This window comes from Balaenoptera ricei, chromosome 20 (genome assembly GCF_028023285.1).
Source record: "Balaenoptera ricei isolate mBalRic1 chromosome 20, mBalRic1.hap2, whole genome shotgun sequence".
NCBI lineage: Eukaryota > Metazoa > Chordata > Mammalia > Artiodactyla > Balaenopteridae > Balaenoptera > Balaenoptera ricei.
Window position 1 is genome coordinate 51,697,794 of NC_082658.1, and position 22,927 is coordinate 51,720,720.

Consider the following 22,927-nt stretch of genomic DNA (forward strand, 5'->3'; position numbering starts at 1 on the left):
GGGTACTTCGGCTCTTTCCACTTTTTTTACCCATAAACAGTGTTTCGACAAATATCCTTGTATACATATCTTTGTGTAGTTGCCCAAATATTGCTTTCGGGTAAATTCCTTTAAGTGGGTTTATGGGCCAAAATACATGAACATTTTTCAGGGTTTGGACACATAGTACCAAATTGCCCTTCAGAAAGTACCAGGCGTACACTTACTACAGTCCTTGCCAACACTGGACTTTCTTTTTAATTTTGGCCAATCTGATAGGTGAAGGATGTTATCTTACTATTATATTAATTTCTTTCATAACTTGGGAGGTTGGGCATGTTCCATTTGTTTATTGGTCATTTTATATTTCTCAATTAGCAAGTTGTTTGTTCCTGTCCTTTGCACATTTTTCTGTTTTCCTTTCCAAAACTTATTTCTTTGAAATTGAATTATGCCAGTGATGTAGGTCTACCTGCTTGTGAAGCAGGCTGTGTATAAAGCAAAACCCCCTTCACTACTCTCCACCTTCTTGATATAATCACTTTTTGATAGTGTGAGGTATATTCTTCTGTATTATTCTCTATGCATTTATATACATACATATAGGTCATTTTAGGTTTTGTTTTTATTAAAAGGGGATCGTATTCTATGTGATGTTCTGATTTGCACCCCCCCCTTAATATATCTTGGTGAGAATCTTATATAAGCAATATAGATCTACTGCTTTCTTTTTGAATAACTGAGTAGTTTTTTTTTTTTGAACAGCTTTATTGAGATATAATTCAGTACCATAAAGCCACCCATTTAAAATATACAGCTTAATGGTTTTTAGTATATTTACAGAATTGTGTAACCATTACCCACAGTCAATTTTAGAACATTTTCATCAGCTCAGAAAGAAACCATATATCCCTTAGTTATCACCTTCCAAATCCCCCATTTCCCTCAGCCCTAAGCAACCACAAATCTACTTTTTGTCTCTATAGATTTGCCTATTCTGGATATTTTATATTAATGGAATCATGTGGCTTTTTGTGTCTGGCTTCTTTTACTTAGCATAATGTTTTCAACGTTTATCCATGTTGTAGCATGAGCCAGTACTTCATTCTTTTTTTTGTTACTGGCTGAATACTATTCCATTGAATGGATATGCTACAATTTGTTTATTCAAAAGTTGATGGACTTTTGGGTTGTTTCCGCTTTTTGGGTATTATGAATATTGCTGTTGTGAACATGAGTGTACAAGTTTTTGAGACATATGTTTTTAATAAATGTTTTCACTTCTCTTGGGGGTATATACCTAGGAGTGGAATTGCTGGGTCAAATGGTAGTTCTTTTTATGTTGCTGGATTCAGTTTGCTAGAATTTTGTTGAGAATTTTTGCATCTATTTTCATAAGCTATATTGGTCTGTAGTTTTCTTGTGATGTTAATTTTGGTGTCAGTGTAGTACTAGCCTTATGGGATAAGTTGAGAAGCGTTCCCTCTTCTATCTTTGGAAGAGTTTGTGAGGAATTAGTATTACTTCTTCTTTAAGGGGTAGAATTCACAACTGAAGCCATCTGGACCTGGGCTTCTCTTTGTGGGTAGTTTTTTGATTACTAATTCAATCTCTTTATTTAATATAGGTCTTTTTAGATTTTCTGTTTCTTCCCAAGTCAGTTTTGGTATTTGTGTATTGCTAGGAATTGTCCATTTCATCTCAGTTATTGGCACACAGTTTTTCATAGTATTTGTATTTTATTCTATGTAGCTTATTCTAACCAATTTCCTACATTTAAGTTGTTTCCATTTTTTGCTGTTACAAAAAATGCTGCAATGGCCATTATATTGTATCTATCTTTGTGTTCATGTGTAAGTGTGTTTATAGTACACATTCTTCGAAGAGGAATTGTTGGGTCAGAGGTCTGTGTATTTAAAATGTTGATTGTTTCTACCTCCTTGTCCTCTTTTTGCTCATCTTTCTAGCCTTACTGATCTGAATAAGTTCTTCATGTCTATTATTCTTGGTATCCTGGAGATTGGAGTTGGTAAGAATACACAGAACAAGTGGGAAGGATAGGTTTGAGAGCTGGGTGTTTGATGGCTGCTTCTGGTCAAGCGTGCTTGATGTGGGTGACCCAAGCTTGTCCTCAACCCTGTACATTCACAAGTGGGGTTTCCAGACCCTGGCACCTGAACTGCTGGGGGGTCAGAGACTCTTTGCCTCTGATGGGCCACCTTTAGCCTGGGAGAGGTCACCTGGAGTCTGCAGCAGGGCCAGGTCTCTGCAGGTGACTCCACAAGGGTCCTTTCCATGGTGATTCTCTTCTGGGAATGCTGAGGGTGACGGGGCTGCAGGCAGTTTTGGCCCATTGGTGCCTGCAGAGGAAAGCAGGGTGGATGCCCTGCCTCTGCATGAAGAAGTGACAAGGACATGCTTCCTTTTCACTGCTTTCTTTTGTTTCCTATTCATCTGGGGACTGTCTCTTCTGGGCGCTCATTAACTCCTGGCTTGCCAGTGCCCCGATGTGGGCAGTGATCTTATGACAAAAAAGTGTAGCTTTTTTCACAGAATGAGAAGTGGGGACACTTCTGGGGCAACCTCTGCATGTGTTTGTTAGGGTAGAGCTTTCAGTCCCTCACCCTTCCATTCCATTTTTTCTCCTTTTGGTCTTACCTGGAGTTTACAAGGGTGGCACCAAAGTAGGTTAAAAGTTTGGACTTATGTAGTTTATGATTTTAAAAATAACCCATCCAGGCCACTGGAGGCTGCAGTTCAATGGTTTTTAGGTTTTGCTCACCAGTTCTTGGGTCCCAAAAGGTGCCTTGGGGACAGGGGACAGGGACGGGCAGAGGTGGCACATCAGGGGCTCTGCCTTGGCCAGAGCAGCTGTGCTTTTACTGGTTTTGTATGTTGGAGTTCTAAGTGAGACTTCTGTGAGAAGACAGCAGAACTGTGTGTTGCCACAAAAGTTGGAAAACTACTTGTGTGGGACATCTTGGCCTCACTGTTGGGTTGAAAACATCCCAAACACGAATCCTGCTGGAGGCTGAATCCCAGGGCCGACAGGCGTTTTGGAGACCTTGGCTTTTCCCAGGGGCCCCTCCCTCTTGACAGAGACTGAGTAACTGTTCTCCCCAGGGCCATTTGCCAGCCCGGGCATGCTTTTTTCCCTCTCTTGTTGTATGGGGTATTCTGGCCCTCCAGCCCTGCAAAGGCAAGATCAAATTATCTTCTCTCTTGATCCAAATGAATTTTGTCCCTGGGGAAGCCCTGGGTCGAGCTTCCAGACAGTCAACGGAGAGGCTGTCTCAGCAGACCTCCTGGCTGACGCCCCGTCTTTCTCTCCCCGCCCACTTTGTGTCTTTCAGTCAGCGGAGTTCTTTGAGATGCTGGAGAAAATGCAGGTGAGCATCCTCGTTGTCGGGGAGCCAAGCACCGGGTGGGGATGCTGCAGTGACCTCAGCGGACACGACACCAGCAGAACCCACAGGCAAAACTCGGGTGCTTGGAGGGAGGGCGGAGAAGAGAGAACTCACAGTCCTGATGGCCTGGACCACCTGAGGCCATTTCCATGTCGAACGGCACAGAGGATTCTGGGACGGCTCCCGCCTGAAGGATGGAGAGAAGACAGACAGAACCTGCCAGCAGGGCAGACGGATGTGGGGAGGGTTTGAGAGGGTCGGTTGTTCGTGGAATGGGTTGGAAGGAAAGCCCCTTCTTAGGGGACTCATCTCACGTCTGCAAGGCAGAGCAGCGGAGTGGGAGACAGACCTGAGTTCAAATCCTGCATCTAATACTCGCTAGCACTAGTTCCTTCCCTTTTCTAAGCTTCTCGCTCCTGTTTTCTGTCTACTCACAGCACCGTTCTCACCTCACTCTGACACCAGACGTGCGGCAGTTTTCCCACACTAAACAGTTCTGCGAAACCAGCTGGGTGCCCTACAGTTTCACTCAATTCTGAGACTGTCTACCTGGAGATAGGGTCAGATCCCACAGGTGAAGGGCTCAGTCTCACAGGACCACCCTCCTCCCCTGACTTCGACACCAATCCCAGGTCCAGGTTGGCACCTGTGCTTCTGACTCACTGGCTATAAATCAGAGGTTCCCACGACCCCCTCCTCGGGTTCGATTAATTTGCTCGAGTGGCTCACAGAACTCAGGAAAACAGTTTACTACTAGATTATCAGTTTATTATATAAAGCTGTAACTCAGGAACAGCCAGATGGAAGAATGGCCTAGGGCAAGGTATATGGGAAGGGGTGCAAGCTTCTATGCCTTCTTTGGGCATAGCATGTGTTCACCAACCAGGAGGTTCCCAAAACCCTGTCCTTTTGGGTTTTTGTGGAGGCTTCTTTACATGGGCATGATTGATTAAATCATTGGCTATTGGCGATTGATTGAATCTCCAGCCTGTCTCCCCTCTCTGGAGGTTGGGGGTGGGGCTGAAAGTTCCAACCCTCTAATCGGGGTTGGTTCCCCTGGCAACAAGTCTCCATCCTTAGGGGCTTCCCAAAAGTTACCTCATTAACATAAACTTATAACAAGACACTCCTTTCACCTTTATGGCTCTGGAGTTGTTTCAGGAATCAAGGACAAAAGTCCAAATGCTATAACAAAAGATGCTCCCATTGCTCTTATCACCTGGGAAATTCCAAGGGTTTTAGGAGCTCTGTGCCTCAAATTGCATGAAGACCAAATATATATTTCTTATTATAAATCACAATATCACAGCTTCTATAAATAAGAATGCCTGCTTACATGTAAAATACCCACTTACATGGTTGTTGGGATGAAATGAGAAATATGTAAATACTTTGTAGGCACTGCACAAAAATCAGTGTTCAGTGTGGATTTGGGGGTCCTTTATAGTCACCCCTCACCAAGGGGTCAGGGCTCACAGATGAGAACCACTGCCCTAGGGAATATGGGGGGAGGTCCAGAAGGCTTAATAAGTGTAGGTGGGAAGAAGATGCTGATAATAGCCCACGTATTTCAAGCACTTCTCTGGGTTCAGAGATTGACAGGCATTATCTCATGTCTTCCTGACAAGGCCCACAGGAAGTAGGCATATTATTATTATCCCCATTTCACAGGTGAGAAAACTGAGGCACAGAGATATTAAATAAAACACTTAAGGGCTCAGGGCTAGTAAGTAGCTTCAAGGCTTAGCCACTGTATTACGGTGCTCTTTACCCTAAGTAGATGCTCCAGGCTCCAGGAAGGAGGATCCGGTAGTGATGGAAGCTCTAGGAGGAGAGGCAGAGAGCGTGCCCACAACGGGCCTGAGATGCAGGTGGAGATGCTGAGAAGGCAGCTGCTACCAGCAAGCGTGGTCCTCATGGGAAAGCCAGGTCTCCCTAAGGGAGGAGGGGGAGGGACTGTTTGAGGGAAAACTATTTTTTAGTGGTTGTGTCATTATCACGAGCAAGTTATTAAAATCCTGCTCTGTGCCCAGCAGTGTGTGGACTACAAACTGATTTAGGTGCGTTTAGGGAACGTACAGTCAAGTTGCGGAAACAGGGAGGGCACCGGCCTTGACAGTGAGTGATGGGAGGCAGTGTGTAATAGGTGCTCAGTAAAGCTGGGATCTTCACCTCGAGCCATGGAATCCCCGCACTCTGGCAAGCTGGCGGGGAGTTTGCGGCTCACCCTGCCTTCTCTCTGCTTGCTCCCACGATCCACTCACCCCTCCCCGCTAGCCGGGGCCCCCGGCCTCCCCAACAAAGGGCTTCTCTGATCACAGAATCCAGCCCCACTTAACCGGCCTCATCGTCCTTGTGTTTCGAGGCTGCTGGGTTGTCCTCTCAACTAGATTGGGAGCCTGGCAAGGACAGGGATCTTTTTTTTTTTTTTTGCCGCCCTACGCAGCTTGTGGGATCTTAGTTCCCCGACCAGGGATTGAACCCACGCCCTCTGCAGTGAAAACGTGGAGTCTTAACCACTGGACCACCAGGGAAGTCCCAGGGGTCTGGTTGCTTCCTGTGTGTCTCCACGGCAGGCGGCTGACACCCTTGGGCGGTTGGTCAGTTTCATCTCAGTTGAGACTGCTGGTGGCTGAAACCGGACTCCCCAGTGCTTGGACCTCTACCACGTGCCCACTGGGTCCCAGCCTCCAAGAGCCCACAGTTTCCAACTCCTCTGCCTGAATGAAACTCACATGGGGAGCGGCTTCTATGAAGTGTGGCTGGAGTCTGTGCTTGAGTGTGGGCGGCTTCTCTCGTGCTGCGGGCGTGAAGTCTGAGCCTCAGAGCAGTGAAGCATCCAGGGCACTCTGAGAGTTGTGAAGAGCTGAAACTAAGATCCAGGACTCCTGACCTCACAGACCGAGAGTCTAGGCGTTTGAAGAAGGGCACAATCCCTGTGAAGCAACAGGGGCTGAGTGCACAAGCTTTGGATCCCTTTGGTCCTAGGTTCAAGTTCTAGCTGAGTATCCTTGGTCAAGTCACTCTACCTCTCTGAGCCTCAGTGTCTTCACGGCTGGGGCTGGGGGAGGGGGGCATAATCATAATACCTGTTGCAAAGGATGACACACAGAGACGGCCCAGTGCTGCGCGGTGGCTCTGTCGTGGGGGAAGGCACGGGAGGAGGTTTGCTGTCCTGCCCAGGGGCTGTTCCCAGGCAGGGATGACTAGTGCAGGACAAACAAAACAAACTCCTGACATCACCCCCGTCCCCATCCGCCCAGTTTGCCTTCCTGGGCAGGGTCTGCTGGCCGCTCAGGTGGTTTTTTATGCCTGTGTGTGGGAAGGAGCACCTGTCCAGCGGGAGGGGGCCCTCCCACGCCCTCCCACGCCCTCTTAAACAACACCGCAGGTGACTCAGCCCAGCCAAGTCTGGAGAAGCCCAAGTCTAAGTCCACCCAGTGAGCAGGAGTCTTGTGCTCTGAGAGCTGTGGGATAGGACCGTGCACTTGTAGACACACAGCCCAGCTTCAAATCCAGGTGCTGTCACTCACAAGCTGTGTGACGTTAGGCCAGCAACCTACTCCCTGGGCCTCAGTGTCCTCGTTGGTAAGTAGGTGCTGAGGGCTTCAAAGGAGACAACAGAGGGAGCGTCATGGAAGACCAAGATCCTGAGGTGTATTATTATGATCAGGCAGTGGCCGCTTCTGGACACTCTTCTCTCTAGAGGGGACCTGTTTCTCCTAGTGTGTCCCAGTGTGTCCCAGCGTCTCACACCATCGTTGGATTTATTCAAACAATCTTTGGAACACCATGTGCCCCCCTCCCTCAAAACCTAATTAATTCAGAATGTGACTGTAGGACCAAGCCCTGCTCCCCGGAAGAGCACTTTCCAGATACCTGCAGATGATCCCCTTTAATCCAGGCCCAGTCATGGTGCCTGTCCCTTGCGGTGACACATACATCTATGAGGCGGGAGGGTGGGTGTTAGAATCTTCATTTTGCAGATGAAGCCATGGAGGCTGCAAGAGGCTCAACTTTGTCAAGGGTCATGGATAGTAAGACAGCGGCAGAGTGAGGACCGGGTGGCCTTCCTGTCACCCGTGGACCTTCCCACCAGGGAGGGGTGGAGCTGGTGTGGCATGAGGTCCAACATGTGGGCATCGATGACACCCGAAGATGCAGGTTCCCATCCTCACCCCTCACCTACTGGCTTTGAGAGAGCCTGGTGCAGATATTTAAGCCCCAAGACAAAAATGCTGCCTACCCGTAGTTTTACTATATAGTGATCACTCTTCCAAGGGCTTAGCACACTCTCAACATTTAATCTTCACCACAAGAGTAGGTGATGTTTTCGTTCCCATTTTACAGATGGGAACACCGAGCTACAGAGAGGTTTTGTGACTTGCCCAAGGTCATCAGGTCATAAGGGACAGTGTTGGGATTTGAATCCTGGTCATCTGGCTTGAGCCTACGCTCTTAACCCACTATGCTGCTGCCTTGCCTGAGGCTGCTGTGAGGCCTGAGTGTGTAAGGGCCCAGCACATTCCAGCTGTTGCTGCTATTGTTACTAACCCCCAGCTAAGGCAGCTGCTCCTGATAGACTCCTCTGTTTGGCCTGTCTTCTGTGACCTTTGCTTTTCCATGGATCCTCTTTTCCTTGTTTCTGCAGGGGATCAAGCTTGAAGAGCAGAAGCCGGGACCCCAGAAGAACAAGGTGGGCTGGGCGGGTGACAGGCAGGGGACAGAGCTGGCATGCTGGGGTCTGCTATCTTACACTAACTCTTTTTTTTTTTATCAATTTTTTTTTTTTTAAATTACACTATACTAGGTGTGCTTTATTTATTTATTAATGGCTGTGTTGGATCTTCATTTCTGTGCGAGGGCTTTCTCTAGTTGTGGCAAGCGGGGGCCACTCTTCATCGCGGTGCGCGGGCCTCTCACTATCGCGGCCTCTCTTGTTGCAGAGCACAGGCTCCAGACGCGCAGGCTCAGTAATTGTCTTACACTAACTCTTATTTTCACCAAGAGCCACTTAAGTGGCCACACTGTGTTGACCGGTGCACAGTGGGCAGCAAGGGGGGCCCTGGCTTGATGCCTTTGGGGCAGCTTCAGGGTGGTCTGGGGTGGAGGCCTTGGTGAGACAAGGCTTGTGGCTCAGCTTGGCCTTTCTGCACCTGCTCCTGCAAACTGACCGCATGCAGCACGTAGGGGTGTCAGGCTCTATGCTCCAGGCTCCAGAGGCATCACCTCTCAGCTTCAGCTTCCATTGCCAAGGCCCAGGCATGCAGCTTATCACTTAGAGGTTAACCCCCTTTCCTGGAGGGGGCTAGGTGGGACCAGAGGTCATCTTCCTGTTACAGCATCCTAGGGTGAGAAGCTGGGTCACAGGAGTGTGGGACTCAGTGCTCTGCGTACTGCATCTTCAGCTGGCAGGGTTTGCACTCAGGTTCTGTCAGTTTGGAGAAGAACTCAAGCCAGATCCCAGAGCTGCCTCTAGGCTGTTCTGTCCGGTGTTCTTCCCACTGATGCTCCCAAAGCCCTGGTGCAGCCTGCCAGGCCCCCTAGCCTACTCCTTACCCCATCTGGAGTAAGGAGTGGAGAGGGGAATGGAAACAGTGATCAGACTTTCTGGGCATTGCCGGGACTAATGGTGACATTGTCTGGTTTGTCTTGCAGGACGACTACATTCCGTACCCCAGCATCGATGAGGTAGGAGCCCCCCTGGCCGCACTGCAGCTCTGGGTCCTGTCTTTGTGGGGGGGCCGGGGTAGCTGATGGTGATGATGATGTTGATGGTCCCTGCTCCACCCCACGTGGGAGAGAACCCTGGCCCTGGGACTTGAGGGCTTGAGGCCTCTTGCCATCTTTCCCTTTGTGACCTCAGCTTTTCCATGTTTAAATTGGGGGTACCCATCCAAGCTTTGCACCTCTGATACTACAGGGTTGGTGGAGCTGGAGACGTTGTAGGGCTTAGGGGAGGGGTTCATGTTGCTGCTTTTGGCCTCAAAGACGGGATCCCCTCCTTGGAGCAGTTCAGAGGTTGGAGGGCACCCCGACTGGCACCTCTCCCCACCTCCTGCAGACCCAGGGCAGGCTGCAGTGGAAGACCCTCCCTGTGCCCCTAGGTGGTGGAGAAGGGAGGCCCGTACCCGCTGATCGTCCTGCCCCAGTTTGGGGGCTATTGGATCGAGGACCCTGAGAACGTGAGCACGCCGACCTCCCTGGGCAGCAGCATCTGTGAGGAGGAGGAAGAGGACAACCTCAGCCCCAGCACGTTTGGCTACAAGCTCGAGTGCAAGGGTGAAGCCAGGGCCTACCGCAGGCACTTCCTGGGGAAGGTGAGGCCCAGGGGGCCCGGGGGCAAAAATAGCTGCTGGAGGGGGAGGGCCCCAGGGACCCAGCATTCCTCTCCAGTTGCCCCTTTATCTCTGTCTCTCCTCTTCGAAGTCGCCCGCCCCGTCCTTGCTGCCTGCCTGTGTCCTCGTTGGAGAGGTCTGACCGACTCTGCTCCTGGGCAGGGGTAGGGCGGACGGAGGGTGTGCAGAAGTTAGGAAGGCTCTTGGTGTGATGAGTCTGGTTGGGGATCACCCCCAACAAATATTTTAGGAGGTGATGGAATGGGTAGTGTTTGGGGGTGAAGGAGGGTGGAAGGAACAAATATGTTCTCACAGCTTGGAAGTCTGTTTCTGTCAAAATGGTACAAGTCTCTCGTGTCCTCATTCATGCGGGTCCCCCTGAGTACTTGTACTGGATGATGTGCTGTGAGCCTCTGATGGCTTAAAAGTGACAAAGTTACATTTCTTTAAATATATTCTACCCATTAGACTTGCCAGGTTCTGGAAGTCCTGAAGGCAGATTCCGGAAATCTCTGGCCTAAGGCAGCTTTGCAGTCTTAGGAGCTGCATCAGAACCCCCTGGGGAAGGTGTTAAAGTGCAGATTCGAGGGTCGCATCCTGATATGGCCTGTCTGGTATGGGCTCCCTGGGCCAGGAAGAGACCCACTGTCCAGAGGACCTCCTGGCTCCCCTTGGGTGGAGGTGCCAGTGGTCCTCCTAGCTTTATTCCCACAAATATTCTGAATTGGCAAGCGTTGCCCCTGGAAGCAAGGAAGTGGACGCGATATCTTGTGGTGAAGAACTTGGGCTTTGGTCAAGACAGGTGTGGGTCTGAACCCTGGATCTTTCACTATTAGTTGTGCGACCCTGGACAGTTAACAACTCTGAACTTGGTTTACCCATCTGTGAAATGGAGGTGATGTTTTCTCCTGCATAAAGTTGTAGTCAGGATTAAAGGAGATGAGGGCGATTAGGCCCTCGGCCCAGTGCCTGGCACATCCTGGGACTCAGTTGGGCCTCTTACTGTGACCCTTCTCCTTCTTCCCCTCCTCCACCCTCCCCCCATCATCACCAATAGCAGCCACAGCAGTAGCACCCTTCTCTTCCGCATTGCTATGGGGCTTCTGACTCCTGGTGAAGGAGGTGATTTGGGGGGGAACCTGTCTGGAGGGTCCCCTCCTCCCCGCTAACACCTGATTTCCATCTCTAGGATCATTTAAACTTCTACTGTACCGGCAGCAGTTTGGGGAACTTGCTCCTGTCCATCAAGTGTGAGGAGGCGGATGGTATTGAGTACCTTCGGATCATTCTCAGGTGGGGCTTCTGCACTGTTAGAGGCCACGCCTCTAGTGGCCAGGACCCAGAAATACCAGTCTGACCAGTCTGCTCTGGGTGTGCTGGGGAAACGGACCTGGCTGGAATCTTGGGGCTATGTCTGAGTTGCCAGGCAGGGAGACCAGGTGTTTATGCCTGGGGCTGATTGCGGGAGTCGGAGTGGTGTCTGGTTCAAGGTCATCTAGACCGTACCCCAACCTGCCTCTCTGGTGGGAAGTGGGACTCTGAGGAAGATGGCTTATCCTGCTGAGATGCAACTTCAACCTGTCCTGGGAGAGGGTTTCCCAGAATACTACCTACGGTGTGCAGCCAGTCAGGGAAAATAGATCCCAAAGCATCCGAGACGCATCTGCATCTGTGTGCACCCAAGACGGAGCCGTGGTCACAACGGGAGCACGGATTCACAGCTAAGCCGGGGACCTCTCTCTGGAATATGACCTCCTCAAGGGCAGGAACTGAAACTGGTTTCTGTTTGGTGTGACTAACGTGTTTTGTAGAACCTCCTTTGCAATAATGACAGAGGGATGGTCTGTTGTCTCTGCAGGCTTATGGTCTAGTGGAGAGGAACATGGAGGAGTTTAATATGTGGCGCAATTATTATTTTAGTGATTTACACAGGATGCTGTGGGAGCACAGAGTCTGTCTTATTTATCTCTGTCCCCGGTGGGCTGGTGGAGAAGCCAGGAAGACCAGTGCTGGTGCTTAGCCATGAACCTGTCAAGCTCCTAGTCCGTATTTGTGAATCTAATTGGAAGTCCTTGAAGGTATTTGGAAAAGAGCCATAACATTTTTTTTTTTTCTGCCCAGATTTTGAGATAAATTTGGGATGGACAGGGACACATAGCCTTGCTGTAGGAGAGGTGAGAGGCGGGGTGGGGGGGGGGCTGGTACAAGGAAGTTGTCAGCACTCATCCAATTTTGATTTGCTTTTTATTAAGAAAGGAAGCAGTTTTCTTTGCTGAGGTTCACCTGGCTAGAAATGATGTTTGCAAGGCAAGGAAGAGTCCATTAAATCGCTAGAGCCAATTTTCTGAGGGAGTAATACCTGGATCCCCATCTCCTAATAGGATTTTGAGCTAGGTGAACCTCTGTAAAGAAAATTACTTCCTTTCTTAATAAAAATCAGACCCAGGTTGGGTAGAATTTCTGAGTAAGAAGATAATTGAACACAAAGATCTAACCCTCTTTTTCTGGTATATAGCCTATCTGAAATGCTGCACCTGGACTAAAAATGAGAGAAAGATGCCCAGCACACAACATACTTTGATGATTTTTTTTTGTTTGTTTGTAATCTGTGGGGTAGTTAGGACTGTAATGTAGGTGATATTGAGAGTTGAACCCCATTGCTTCTTCCTTAGAAAGCAATGTAGTGTGGGAATATATGAAATTGGAGATTTGGGGACAATTCTGTGCTGTTTAGAAGTAAGGGTGAGCCCTGGAACAGTCAGGAGTCTTTCTACATGGAACCACTTTTGTTGTTTGGGGTCAATAGCATTTGAAATCAGTGCCCTGGGGAGCCCAAGCTCAAATGTGGCTCTCCCAAACAGAAATCCAGCGAGTGGGGTGGCAGAGAGAAGCCATTCACCAGCTAGGAAGTTGGATAATCACATCGTGTACCCAGAGTAATGGCCAAATTGAAAACCAGACATAAAAAAATTGGTCCCACAGCCTAGTAACTTTACCAGGCACAAAGAAGAAATTATGCAGAGATGAAATTCCTCTGCTGGCAGTGACTCCTGTCCCAGCTTCTTCCTCATTCCCTGTAGGCTTCTGGATTATTTAATTGATGTCTTATAACAACCAGCTCTCTAGCCTAAAATCTGAGGAGAGTATTCTAACAGCATCTGTGTGTGCCATGAGAGTTGCCAAGGAGAATCTACTCACAGTTTGGAGATAAATAACAAGACTGAGTAGATGTCTCCTTTTTCAAGTTTGGATATAAAAAGAAGGAGAGGGGAAAAAAAACCCCTCATAGTTTGGTGAAAGAAAAGATTCTGCATCTAAAAAAGTATAACCTAGCATTTAGAAGGTAGGGGAATAACCAAGCTTTGAAAAGAATTTGTCATAGAAAGCCAAGTAAAATTTAGATATCTATTAACTTTGTGTTTTCAGCAGACTTCTAGAAAAAAATAAACTGTTTTAAAGACAAAAGATTAAATAAGGCAATAGAATGATATGAAGAAGGTGCTGGTTAAATTAAGGAAATAATATAAAAAAACTAAAAATGGCCAAGTAGAATTCTAAATGATATTACAAACAGTAGAGAGCAGAATCTACTTTGTGGAAAACCCAGTTAGTAATATTGAGAATAAGCTTAAGAAGCTCTCACATAATTCAAAGGTAAACACAACAACTGTAAAATGATAAGCAAAATTATAATGAATGTGGAGGATAGTGAATAGGAGTTAAACATGTGGATAATGGATGTTCTTAAGCTGATTGAAAATTTAAATCTGCAGATCAAAATGACTCACCAAATGTCAGACAAAATCAATGAAAGGAAACTAATAGCTGGACATATTCTGATGAAAATTTAATATTCCATGGATATAAAATCACTGGTAGAATGAAAACATTTCAAATAAGAAAGGATGACAAAGAAAACATACCCATATAGAAAAAGAGAGAAAATAGAGGAATCATAAATAAATAAATATGATAATGGAAATAAGTCTGAGTACATAGATGATGTATAATAAATATAAATTAGTTAAATTCCACTATTACACAGAAAAGATTCTCAGTTTGGGTCATCTCTCCAAAGGGCAAAAAAAATCAATAAATTAATTTTATTAAAGAAAGTAACTGTATATTTAAAAAGAAAAGTGTTGAGAAAAAGTTATAACAATCAAATCTGAAAAGAAAGCAGAGTGGGCAATATTAATATGGAAAAACAGAATTAAAGGCAAAACAATCAGTGTGACAAAGAGGGCTGTTGTCTATTTGTGAAAGATAAAATCCACAGCGAAGATATCTTATGAACCTTTTTGTTGTTAATAGTATATATTTTAACATAATATATGTGTATATATATATATATACACATATATATATAGTGATTAAAATATGGAGAAATTGGCAGAATACAATTGTAGCGGTAGATTTTAACATACTTCTTACCACTTGACATCGACTAGGGTAGGGAATGAGAGGGTATGGATAATCTCATTAATATTATTTATGTCAATTGTATATATGTATCTTTATATGTATCTTTACCTATACTTGGCTATCAAACTTTGGTCCTCTCATGGAGATTTCTGCTTCTTTTCAAGTGTCTATGGAATATTTACACAAATTGATCATAAGGTAGATAGGGCTTTAAAACAAAACCTAGACTTCTAGGCTCCAACCATTTAAAAAAATAACAAATTGTTATACATATATAACAATTATATATAACATATATGTGTAACATATATACACATATATATGTTATATATATACATATATAACATACATACATATATATTTGAATATAAATATGTAAGATATATAAAGACATGAATAACTATATATCTTCCCATTTCCTCATTTCCCTAGCATTCTGTAGAACCTAGTGTTCTGTAACTTGCATCTCTTAACAATATATCTAGAGTTCTTTCCATATTAGTACATAAAGAGTTTCTTAATTCCTTTCACTGCTGCATAGTATTCTATTACCTGAATGTGAAATAATTTATTTAATAGATCCCCTATTAATGGCCATTGTCAGTCTTTCAGTATCACAAATAATGCTGCAATGAATAACCTTGTACAAATGTTAATTTGTATGGACTAAAATAATTTCTCAGAAGTAAAATAGCTGGATCAAAACATAAATGCACATGTATTTTAATAGATTTGCCAAATTGCCTTCAGTAGGAGCTGTATAAATTTGAACTTGGATTTTTGCCAATCTGATAGTTGAAAATGGTATTTTAGTATAGTTTAAATTCATAATAATTTTATTGAATTATCTTGGGCATGTCTTCATGTATTTAAGGATCACATGTATTTATTTTCTGTGAACTGTCTGTTCATAAGCTTTGCTCCTATTTTTAAAAAAAGAATTGTTAGCCCAAATTTCTATTTTTAAAAATCTTACAGATCATTCTTGATAGCAGTAGATTTAGGAACCAGAGTTTTGAGCCACAGAGTAAATCTAAATAAATTTTAAAAATCAGACACTTTGGGCTTCCCTGGTGGCGCAGTGGTTGAGAATCTGCCTGCCAATGCGGGGGACACGGGTTCGAGCCCTGGTCTGGGAAGATCCCACATGCCGCGGAGCAACTAGGCCCGTGAGCCACAATTACTGAGCCTGCGCATCTGGAGCCTGTGCTCCGCAACCAGAGAGGCCGCGATAGTGAGAGGCCCACGCACCGCGATGAAGAGTGGTCCCCACTTGCCGCAACTAGAGAAAGCCCTCGCACAGAAACGAAGACCTAACACAGCCATAAATAAATAAATAAATAAAATTAAAAAAAAAAAAATCAGACACCTTGCTGGATATATTTGCTTACAATTTGACAGTAAAACTACAAATTAATAACAGTAATGTTTAAAAAACTCACTTAACCACTTAGAAGTAGGCTATCTCAACACTTTCCTAAATAGCTGTTGGGCCAAAGAGGAAATCAAAGCTGAAGTTATAGAATATTTATAAAATAATGACATTTAAAATATTACATCTAAAAGCTTATGGGTTGTGTCCAAAGCTATACTTAGAAGAAAATTAATTGCCTTAAAAAGTTCCTTATTCAAAAAGAAAGAATCATATTTGTAAGTTGTTGTTAGTAACCTCTCTGTGCCTCAGTTTGTTTACCTGTGAAATGGTGATGGTAGTATCCACCTTAAAATTATTGAATGCATATTATGTGTCAGAACCTGATACATTGTAGCTACTCAAGAATGGTAGCTGCTATTATTATCAATATTATTACTTAAAGTAAGAGGAAGGAGTTAACAAAGATTAAAGCTGAAACAAATAAATTAGAAATAAAAAACCTCATGAGATTTGATAAGTAAATCTAAACTACAGATTTATTTATAGCCTAGAAAAAGATAAACTTCTGTTGAGGGAACAAAATAACAACAAAATAGGTAACTATTCAGCTAGTCAAATACAGATAAAAAGAGAAAATAAAAATACACAAAATTAGGCATTAAGAAGGCATATAACCACAGATGTAAAGAAGATCAAACAATTTAACAATAGATGTTAATAGACATTATGTTCAACCAATGCTATTATATTGAAAATTTTATTTGAAGCAGATGCCTTTCTGGGAAAGTATACATTACTAAATTTAACATGAGGTGAAAAACCTGACCGGCTCAGTAATAATAATGGAATAAATTGAAAAAGTTCTCAAAGAATGATCTCTCCAAAAGTTTCTAGATCTAAAAAAAAAAAAAGTTTCTATATCTAGATGGTTTGCAGGTAGTTATTTGAAACTTGTAAGGAACAGATTTCCTTAGAATTTCAAAGATAAATAGGAAATATTAAAGATACTTAAGGATAAAGACAGATTATTTGTGAATGACAGCTAGGCTGAGAGCAGACTTCTTATCAGCCATGGGACAGTGGGACAATATCTTTAAAGTGGTGGTAGACAGCTGTTTCAGACATTTAAAAAAAATGAAGGGAATATATCACTTACAGACTCTCCCTGAAAGAATTACTAAAGGATGTACTTCAGCTAGAAGAAAAGAGAAACCAAAAGGAAAGATGCAACTAAAAAGTGAGAGGAAATAGGTAAACTATGTTTATAAGTTTAATTACTGACTGGAAAAAGGAAGTATTTTTTTTTTAAAAAAAGGATTCTTGAACTAAATTTATAAACAAATGTAGGAAGGACAGTGGGAGGGAAGAGTTCAGTAGCTATTGTGTCCCCTCCTTCCTCAGGAGAGAGATAGCAAGTGTTTAGAGTTTGTTGGAAAAATATAAATATGTGTATTGGAAGTTACAGGAATACAATATATAGCTCTAAACTAGCAGAGGGATATAAAGAGAATTAAAAAATCTTTATCATACTGAAGTCAGGAAAGGAGAAAAAGGAAAGAAAACACAGGGTTATTAAAAACACAAAATGATAAAAAATAATTCTAAATACATTAGCAATCACAAGTATAAATTAGCCTATGAAAATATCAGGCTATCAGATTGGACTAAAAATGCAGCTATACTCTACTTAATAAGAGACATGTCTACAGAAAAACGACATGGAAAGATTTAAAATAAAGAAATAAAAAAAGATATGCTGGAGAAATACTAACCAAGAAGGCTGGTGAGCAATAGTAATATCAGACAAAATAGAGTTTTAGGGAAAAAGTATTAGTAGGGATAAAAGGAACACTCCTTTGTAACTTGGGAATCCTTCCCTACTCCTGATTTTCTTGCTCTGTGTGGCACCCCTGGCTCTCTTCACCCTCTTGATACAAGGCTAAATTTGGGAGTAAGAACTTGATGTGTACAGCTGTGTTCTTTTCCCTTTCCCTCTTGGCTGCCCTCAGGGCATTCCCCCTGCTCTCTGTACTGTAAGTCCCACCTGAGCAGACCCCACGGGAGGAGGCTTGCCCCTGCCCAGCACTGCCTGTGGGTGTGGGTAACTCTGGGGTGTGGTCAGAAGACCCACTGCACCTCCACAGTAAGCTCATGTGCTTCCTCTTCACCTTTATCAGTGCCAAAGGAGTTATTTTAATTCCCGAATTACTTTTAATTTCTTTTTTTCTGTATTTGTTCATAACTTGGGCAGAGAAGGGTGCCCTTTACTGGACCCCTCAGAGGCCTCAGCCTACATGATGATCAAAAGAACAGTCCACCTGGAAGATCTAACAGTCATGAACTTGTATTTAGTAACATAGTCTTGAATTTAAAAAGGCAAAAACTGGTAGGAATGTAAGAAGCAGACAAATCCTCATAGTGGGAGATTTCAGTAACATCTCTCAGATGCCAATGCACCAAGTAGACAAAAAATTGTGAGGCTATAGAAGATTTGAACAACACAGTTAACAAATTTGATCTTGTAACATACATTCTTGAACTCAACAGAAGAGAAAAAAATACATTCTTTTTCAAGCTCAGATGGAACATGAAAAAAAAGTCCATGTATCAAGTCAGCAAATTTCAAATAATTAATATCATGTAGGGTATGTTTCCTGAATATGCAAAAATTAAACTAGAAATCAACAATGAAAATACTGAAAGATAAAACTCATATATTTGGAAAGTTAAAAAAAATAAAGAAAACCCTTTAAAATAACTCAGGTGCTGAAGGGGAAATCGCAAAAAACTGACAAAATATTTAGAACTAAGTGACAATGAAAATACTACCTACCAATGTGTGGGATGCAGTTAAAGTGGTACTTAGGGAGAGGTGTATAGTTTTAAATGCATTTGTAAAAAAGAAGAAAGATTCAATGTGTAAGCATGCAGGTCAGGATGTTAGGAAAAGAATAGTAGAAAAACAAAACCCAAAGAAAATAGAAGGAAAGAAATAAAAAAGGCAAGAATAAGCTAGTGAAGTAGAAAGCAAAAATAAAGAAAGAATAGAGATAATAGACAAAACCAAAAGCTATCTCTTTGAAAAGGTTAATAAACTAAACCCCCAGCAAGGGCCGACTAAGGAAAACAGAGAAAAGATAGAAACAGATACTATTTCCACAATGAAGGAAGGGACAGGACTACAAATAGAAATGAAGTCTTAAGAGAAAACCAAAAACAATTTTATATCAATGCACTTGATGGATAATTTTATAGAAAAAAAACAAATTACCAGAAGTGACTCAATAAGGAGTAGAAAACCTAAACATTCACCATTAAAGAACTGAATTGGGGCACTTCCCTGGTGGTGCAATGGTTAAGAATCCACCTGCCAATGCAGGGCACACGGGTTCAAGCCCTGGTCCAGGAAGATCCCACATGCCGCGGAGCAACTAAGCCCGTGCGCCACAACTACTGAGCCCACGCACCTAGAGCCTGTGCTCTGCAACAAGTGAAGCCACCGCAATGAGAAGCCCGCGCACTGCAACAAAGGGTGCCCCCCCGCCCCCTGCTCGCCACAGCTAGAGAAAGACTGCGCAGCAATGAAGACCCAAAGCAGTCAAAAAAACCAAAAAGAACTGAATTGATAGCCACAGGTATCCTCCCAAAGAAGAACAGCAGGCCCAGAGATTTGTCTGTGAAATCTCACACAAATTTTAGCAAACCTTTAAGGGACAGAAAATTCCTATGGTATACAAACTATTTCAAAGGATGAGATGCTCACCAGCCATTTTACGAGGCTGGAGTAACACCTTGATATCAAAACCTGACAAGGGAAGTACAAGAAAATAAAATAGGCCAGTGTTGCTATTGAACATAGATATGAAACTCTAAATAAAATATCATAAATTCAGCAGGATATGAAAAAAATAATACATCATAAGCAAGAGGAGTTTTACCCGTGGATTGAAAATATAGCTCAACAGAAATGTAATCCACCAGGTTAACAGATTAAAAACCGTATGATTATCTCAGCAGATGCAGAAAAGCATTCGGTAGAATTCAACACTTTCAAAATGTGCTGAATGGATCAGGGGAACAGGCTAAATTTAGCCTTATGGTGAATTCCTTTATAAAGCAACTTTCATCGCATTTATATTTTACGTAAATCCAGATTTTCAAATATTAGTTTTCCTTTTCATAAAGGTTTAATTGCATGTCAGACCCAAATATGTCCAGAAGCTCTGCCCAGTTCTTCTGGAGAACACAAAAAACCCACAAAGAAACAAAAAAGTAATGTCGAACTTGAAGGTAGCTATTTACATTTCCCGTGTTTCAGTTGCAGTCAGCTGTACCAGGCAGGTTCTTTGAGTATCCATTTCCCATGGGGTCCCTAAGTAGGATTCCATTTTCCAATTTGAGTGCAGTATCCAATGCCAGGGTTGGGCGGAATGAGGCAGGTCTGACCCAGGGTGACATGAAGCAAGTACCTGCCTTGTGGCCTGGCGTGACCTCAGCCACCTTCCTCATTGACTCCATTTCTGTGGACACCCCTTTCTCATCCTCATCCACGTGTGCAGGTCCAAAGTGAAGACAGTACATGAGCGGATCCCCTTGGCCGGACTGAGCAAGTTGCCCAGCGTCCCTCAGATTGCAAAGGTAAAAGCTGACACTGAGAGGAGGTGGCTTCCTCTTTTAGGCCAGGTCTGGCCTCTGGGGTGGGGGCGGAGGCTCTTCCTGGGTGGGCTCTGCCCTTGGGGAGGGGAAGGCCATTGTCCTCTTGGGCCCTTGACTGCATGGATGCAGTTGGGGGGAGCGGTTGGCGGATGCCCCCCTTTCCTCTACACCTTGCCCATCTCATCCTCGCTGCTGAGGCTGATCAGGGAACAGGATAATCCGTGGTCTCTGCCCCCAAGTTCACAGCTAGTTCAGGAGACAAGAGAAATGGAGAGACAGGGCTGGAGAATAGAGGAGGAGGGAGGGGAGGGGGCAGCTGGGGAGACTTCACAGCAGAGGACAGTTGGGTTGAGGGATGACCGGGCTGTTGATCTGACCCCAGGCCCCCTGACCCCCGCAGGTCTTGGCCTCATGCTCTTTTTCTTTGTGGTCAGAGGAGCGCAGGTGCCCTCCATGGACGTGGCCCCTGAGGTGTGTGTTTCTCTCTCCCTGCTTAGGCTTTCTGTGACGACGCAGTGGGGCTGAAATTCAACCCTGTCCTGTACCCCAAGGTGAGGACCCTCCCCCCCTCCCCTTGCTCAGGGCTCTGCCATTTGGCACGGATTTGCACGCCTGTGGCTCTGTGGGAAGTTATCTGCATCTTGGGGGGTTTCGCGGGGTCTCCGTGATAAACCTCCATGTCCCCCCCTCTCCCTGCCCACCCCTTCACAAACTGATCTGCTGGAAACCTGTCCTCAGCCATGCCTGGGTCCCCAGCCCGCTAGAGTTGGTCCCCAGCTGTGTGGAGGTGGCAGACAGGTAGCAATGTTGCAGCTTCTCAGTCTGGTCGTACCTGCCTGAGGCCAGTGCTGAGCTGGGGATTCTACCTCTAGCTGGGGGGGCTGCTGCAGACCTGGTCAGCCATCAGGAAGGGGGCGAGGGGGGCAGAAGGCAGAACCCCACTAAGAAAGAAAAGGCCAGACCTCGGCTCCCTGTTGCCAACGTTACTACAGGTCTGAGGCCTTACAAGCCTCGGCCGGCCCCTAGTTAATAAACTTGGCTGGTTCTCTGTTAACAGTTTCCTTAGGCTTGGCCTGATCTTGACCCCAGTTCTAATGTCGGGGTGTGGGTGGGGAGAGGAGCGATAATAACGAAACAAACTCCCAAGCCCGCTCAAGAGCAATTATGCTGTGAGAGGACTTAATCACCCACGGACAGTGAATTGCTTTAAATAGGCCATAGGAAGAGACCCAGGGCACTGGCTGCTGCTTTGCGAGCCCGCAGGGCCTGGGGAGAGGCCGTGGAAGCAGGGCAGTGCTTCCGGACATCCACCGTGGGCCGGCTGGGGCTCGCTGGGGCGGGCTGGGGCTCGCTGGGGCCGGCTGGGGCTCGCTGGGGCCGGCTGGGGCTCGCTGGGGCGGGCTGGCGCTGATTCGGTCCATTCCGAGTCCCAGTTCTGACAGCCAGGAGCCAGGAGGTGAGACGTTTGATGAGGGAAGAGGGGTCCTGTCCCGGCTGGGATACCCAGAACCCCCTGGAATGAAGCCTCATATCTTCACAATTGGGCTTGACACACTATTCGTCCCCATGCGGGGGCTGAGCTAATGGCAGGGTCCTCTCCTGCACAGAGGATGTGCCAGAGCCCTCCTCTCAGACACCTCTTTTAACCCCCCGAGCATCTGTAGGCGCTTCCCAGTAAGATGCTGTGCTCCATGGAATATTTTCTATCATTCAGACTGCCCTCCCCTTTATCATTAAAGCTGAATTAGTGAGGTTTAACCCAACATCAGAACCCCATCATAAAGCCCTAACTTAACTACAAGTTTGGCAATTTTTGTTGTCAAATCACAGCCACTGAGAGAACCCGATGACTCTCATTTTTGCATAGTTTTCTCTATAGCTTGGAAAGCCTCCGGCTCTGGTAATAATGGGAGAGCAGCTGTATTTTCATGTTTTCTAGATTGGAAGGACTGCTTCGTCCGGCTGGGATGTTAATCTGGCTGAGATGTGTGTGTGTTTTTACAATTCACAGAGTTTAGAATGTTCCTTGGAAGGTGTCCATGACCGGATGCCTCTTCCCGGGCAGGGCAACTGCTCCAAGCCTTTGACTCATCCCAGGCGGGAGTGGGGGGCGCCCTTTGGTGTCGGGCAGCGCTGTTCTTCCAGGGGGAGTTGAGAAGTGTCCATTTCCTTAGGCAGCTGAGAGCCACACAGAGATATGTTGGGGGTGACAACCTGACATGGGCCACATACTCTGGCCAACAAGTCATGCCTGGTTTGTTCTTCCTGTAGCAAAACGTGTGGTCGAATCCCTCCTTTTTATTGCAGAGACCATCCCAATAGTCCCCAAGTCTTGTCTTTCCTAACAAGCTGGTCCAACTCTGATCTTTCTGGAGGGTTTACATAGATGATGGTGATAATAGCTGCTGTGTGCTCAGCACTTCATGTGCTTGATCTCCCTGAATCTCCACAGCCACACGTCTCCACTGAACAGGTGAGGAGGGACTTCCCTGGTGGTCCAGTGGTTAAGACTCCGTGCTTCCAATGCAGGGGGCACAGGTTCGATCCCTGGTCGGGGAACTAAGATCCCGCATGCTGCGCAGCATGGCAAAAAATAAAATAAAATAAAAAAATAATAATAAAAATAAAGAAACACATGAGGAAACTGAGGCCCCGGGAAGTTAAGTGGCTCACTCAAAGCTGCACAGGTGAAAGCAGTGGATTCAAAATGAGAGCTTAGTGTTTCTGACCAACTCTTTGAAGCAAAC

The 22,927-nt window shown here is 45.3% G+C and overlaps 1 protein-coding gene across 3 annotated transcripts in view; it reads left to right on the top strand.

Annotated features, from left to right (window-relative positions):
• RAP1GAP2 (RAP1 GTPase activating protein 2) overlaps nt 1-22,927 on the top strand; it is a 142,172-nt gene that overhangs the window by 77,299 nt on the left and 41,946 nt on the right. For 2 of the 3 annotated variants that reach the window (XM_059908574.1, XM_059908572.1), the window contains exons 3-9: nt 3,333-3,368; nt 8,038-8,082; nt 9,045-9,077; nt 9,494-9,706; nt 10,914-11,017; nt 20,084-20,162; nt 20,678-20,731. In XM_059908574.1, the coding sequence (XP_059764557.1) occupies nt 3,333-3,368; nt 8,038-8,082; nt 9,045-9,077; nt 9,494-9,706; nt 10,914-11,017; nt 20,084-20,162; nt 20,678-20,731 (564 nt within the window). The remainder of the gene's footprint in view (nt 1-3,332; nt 3,369-8,037; nt 8,083-9,044; nt 9,078-9,493; nt 9,707-10,913; nt 11,018-20,083; nt 20,163-20,677; nt 20,732-22,927) is intronic. The other variant, XM_059908573.1, reaches the window with a different exon arrangement.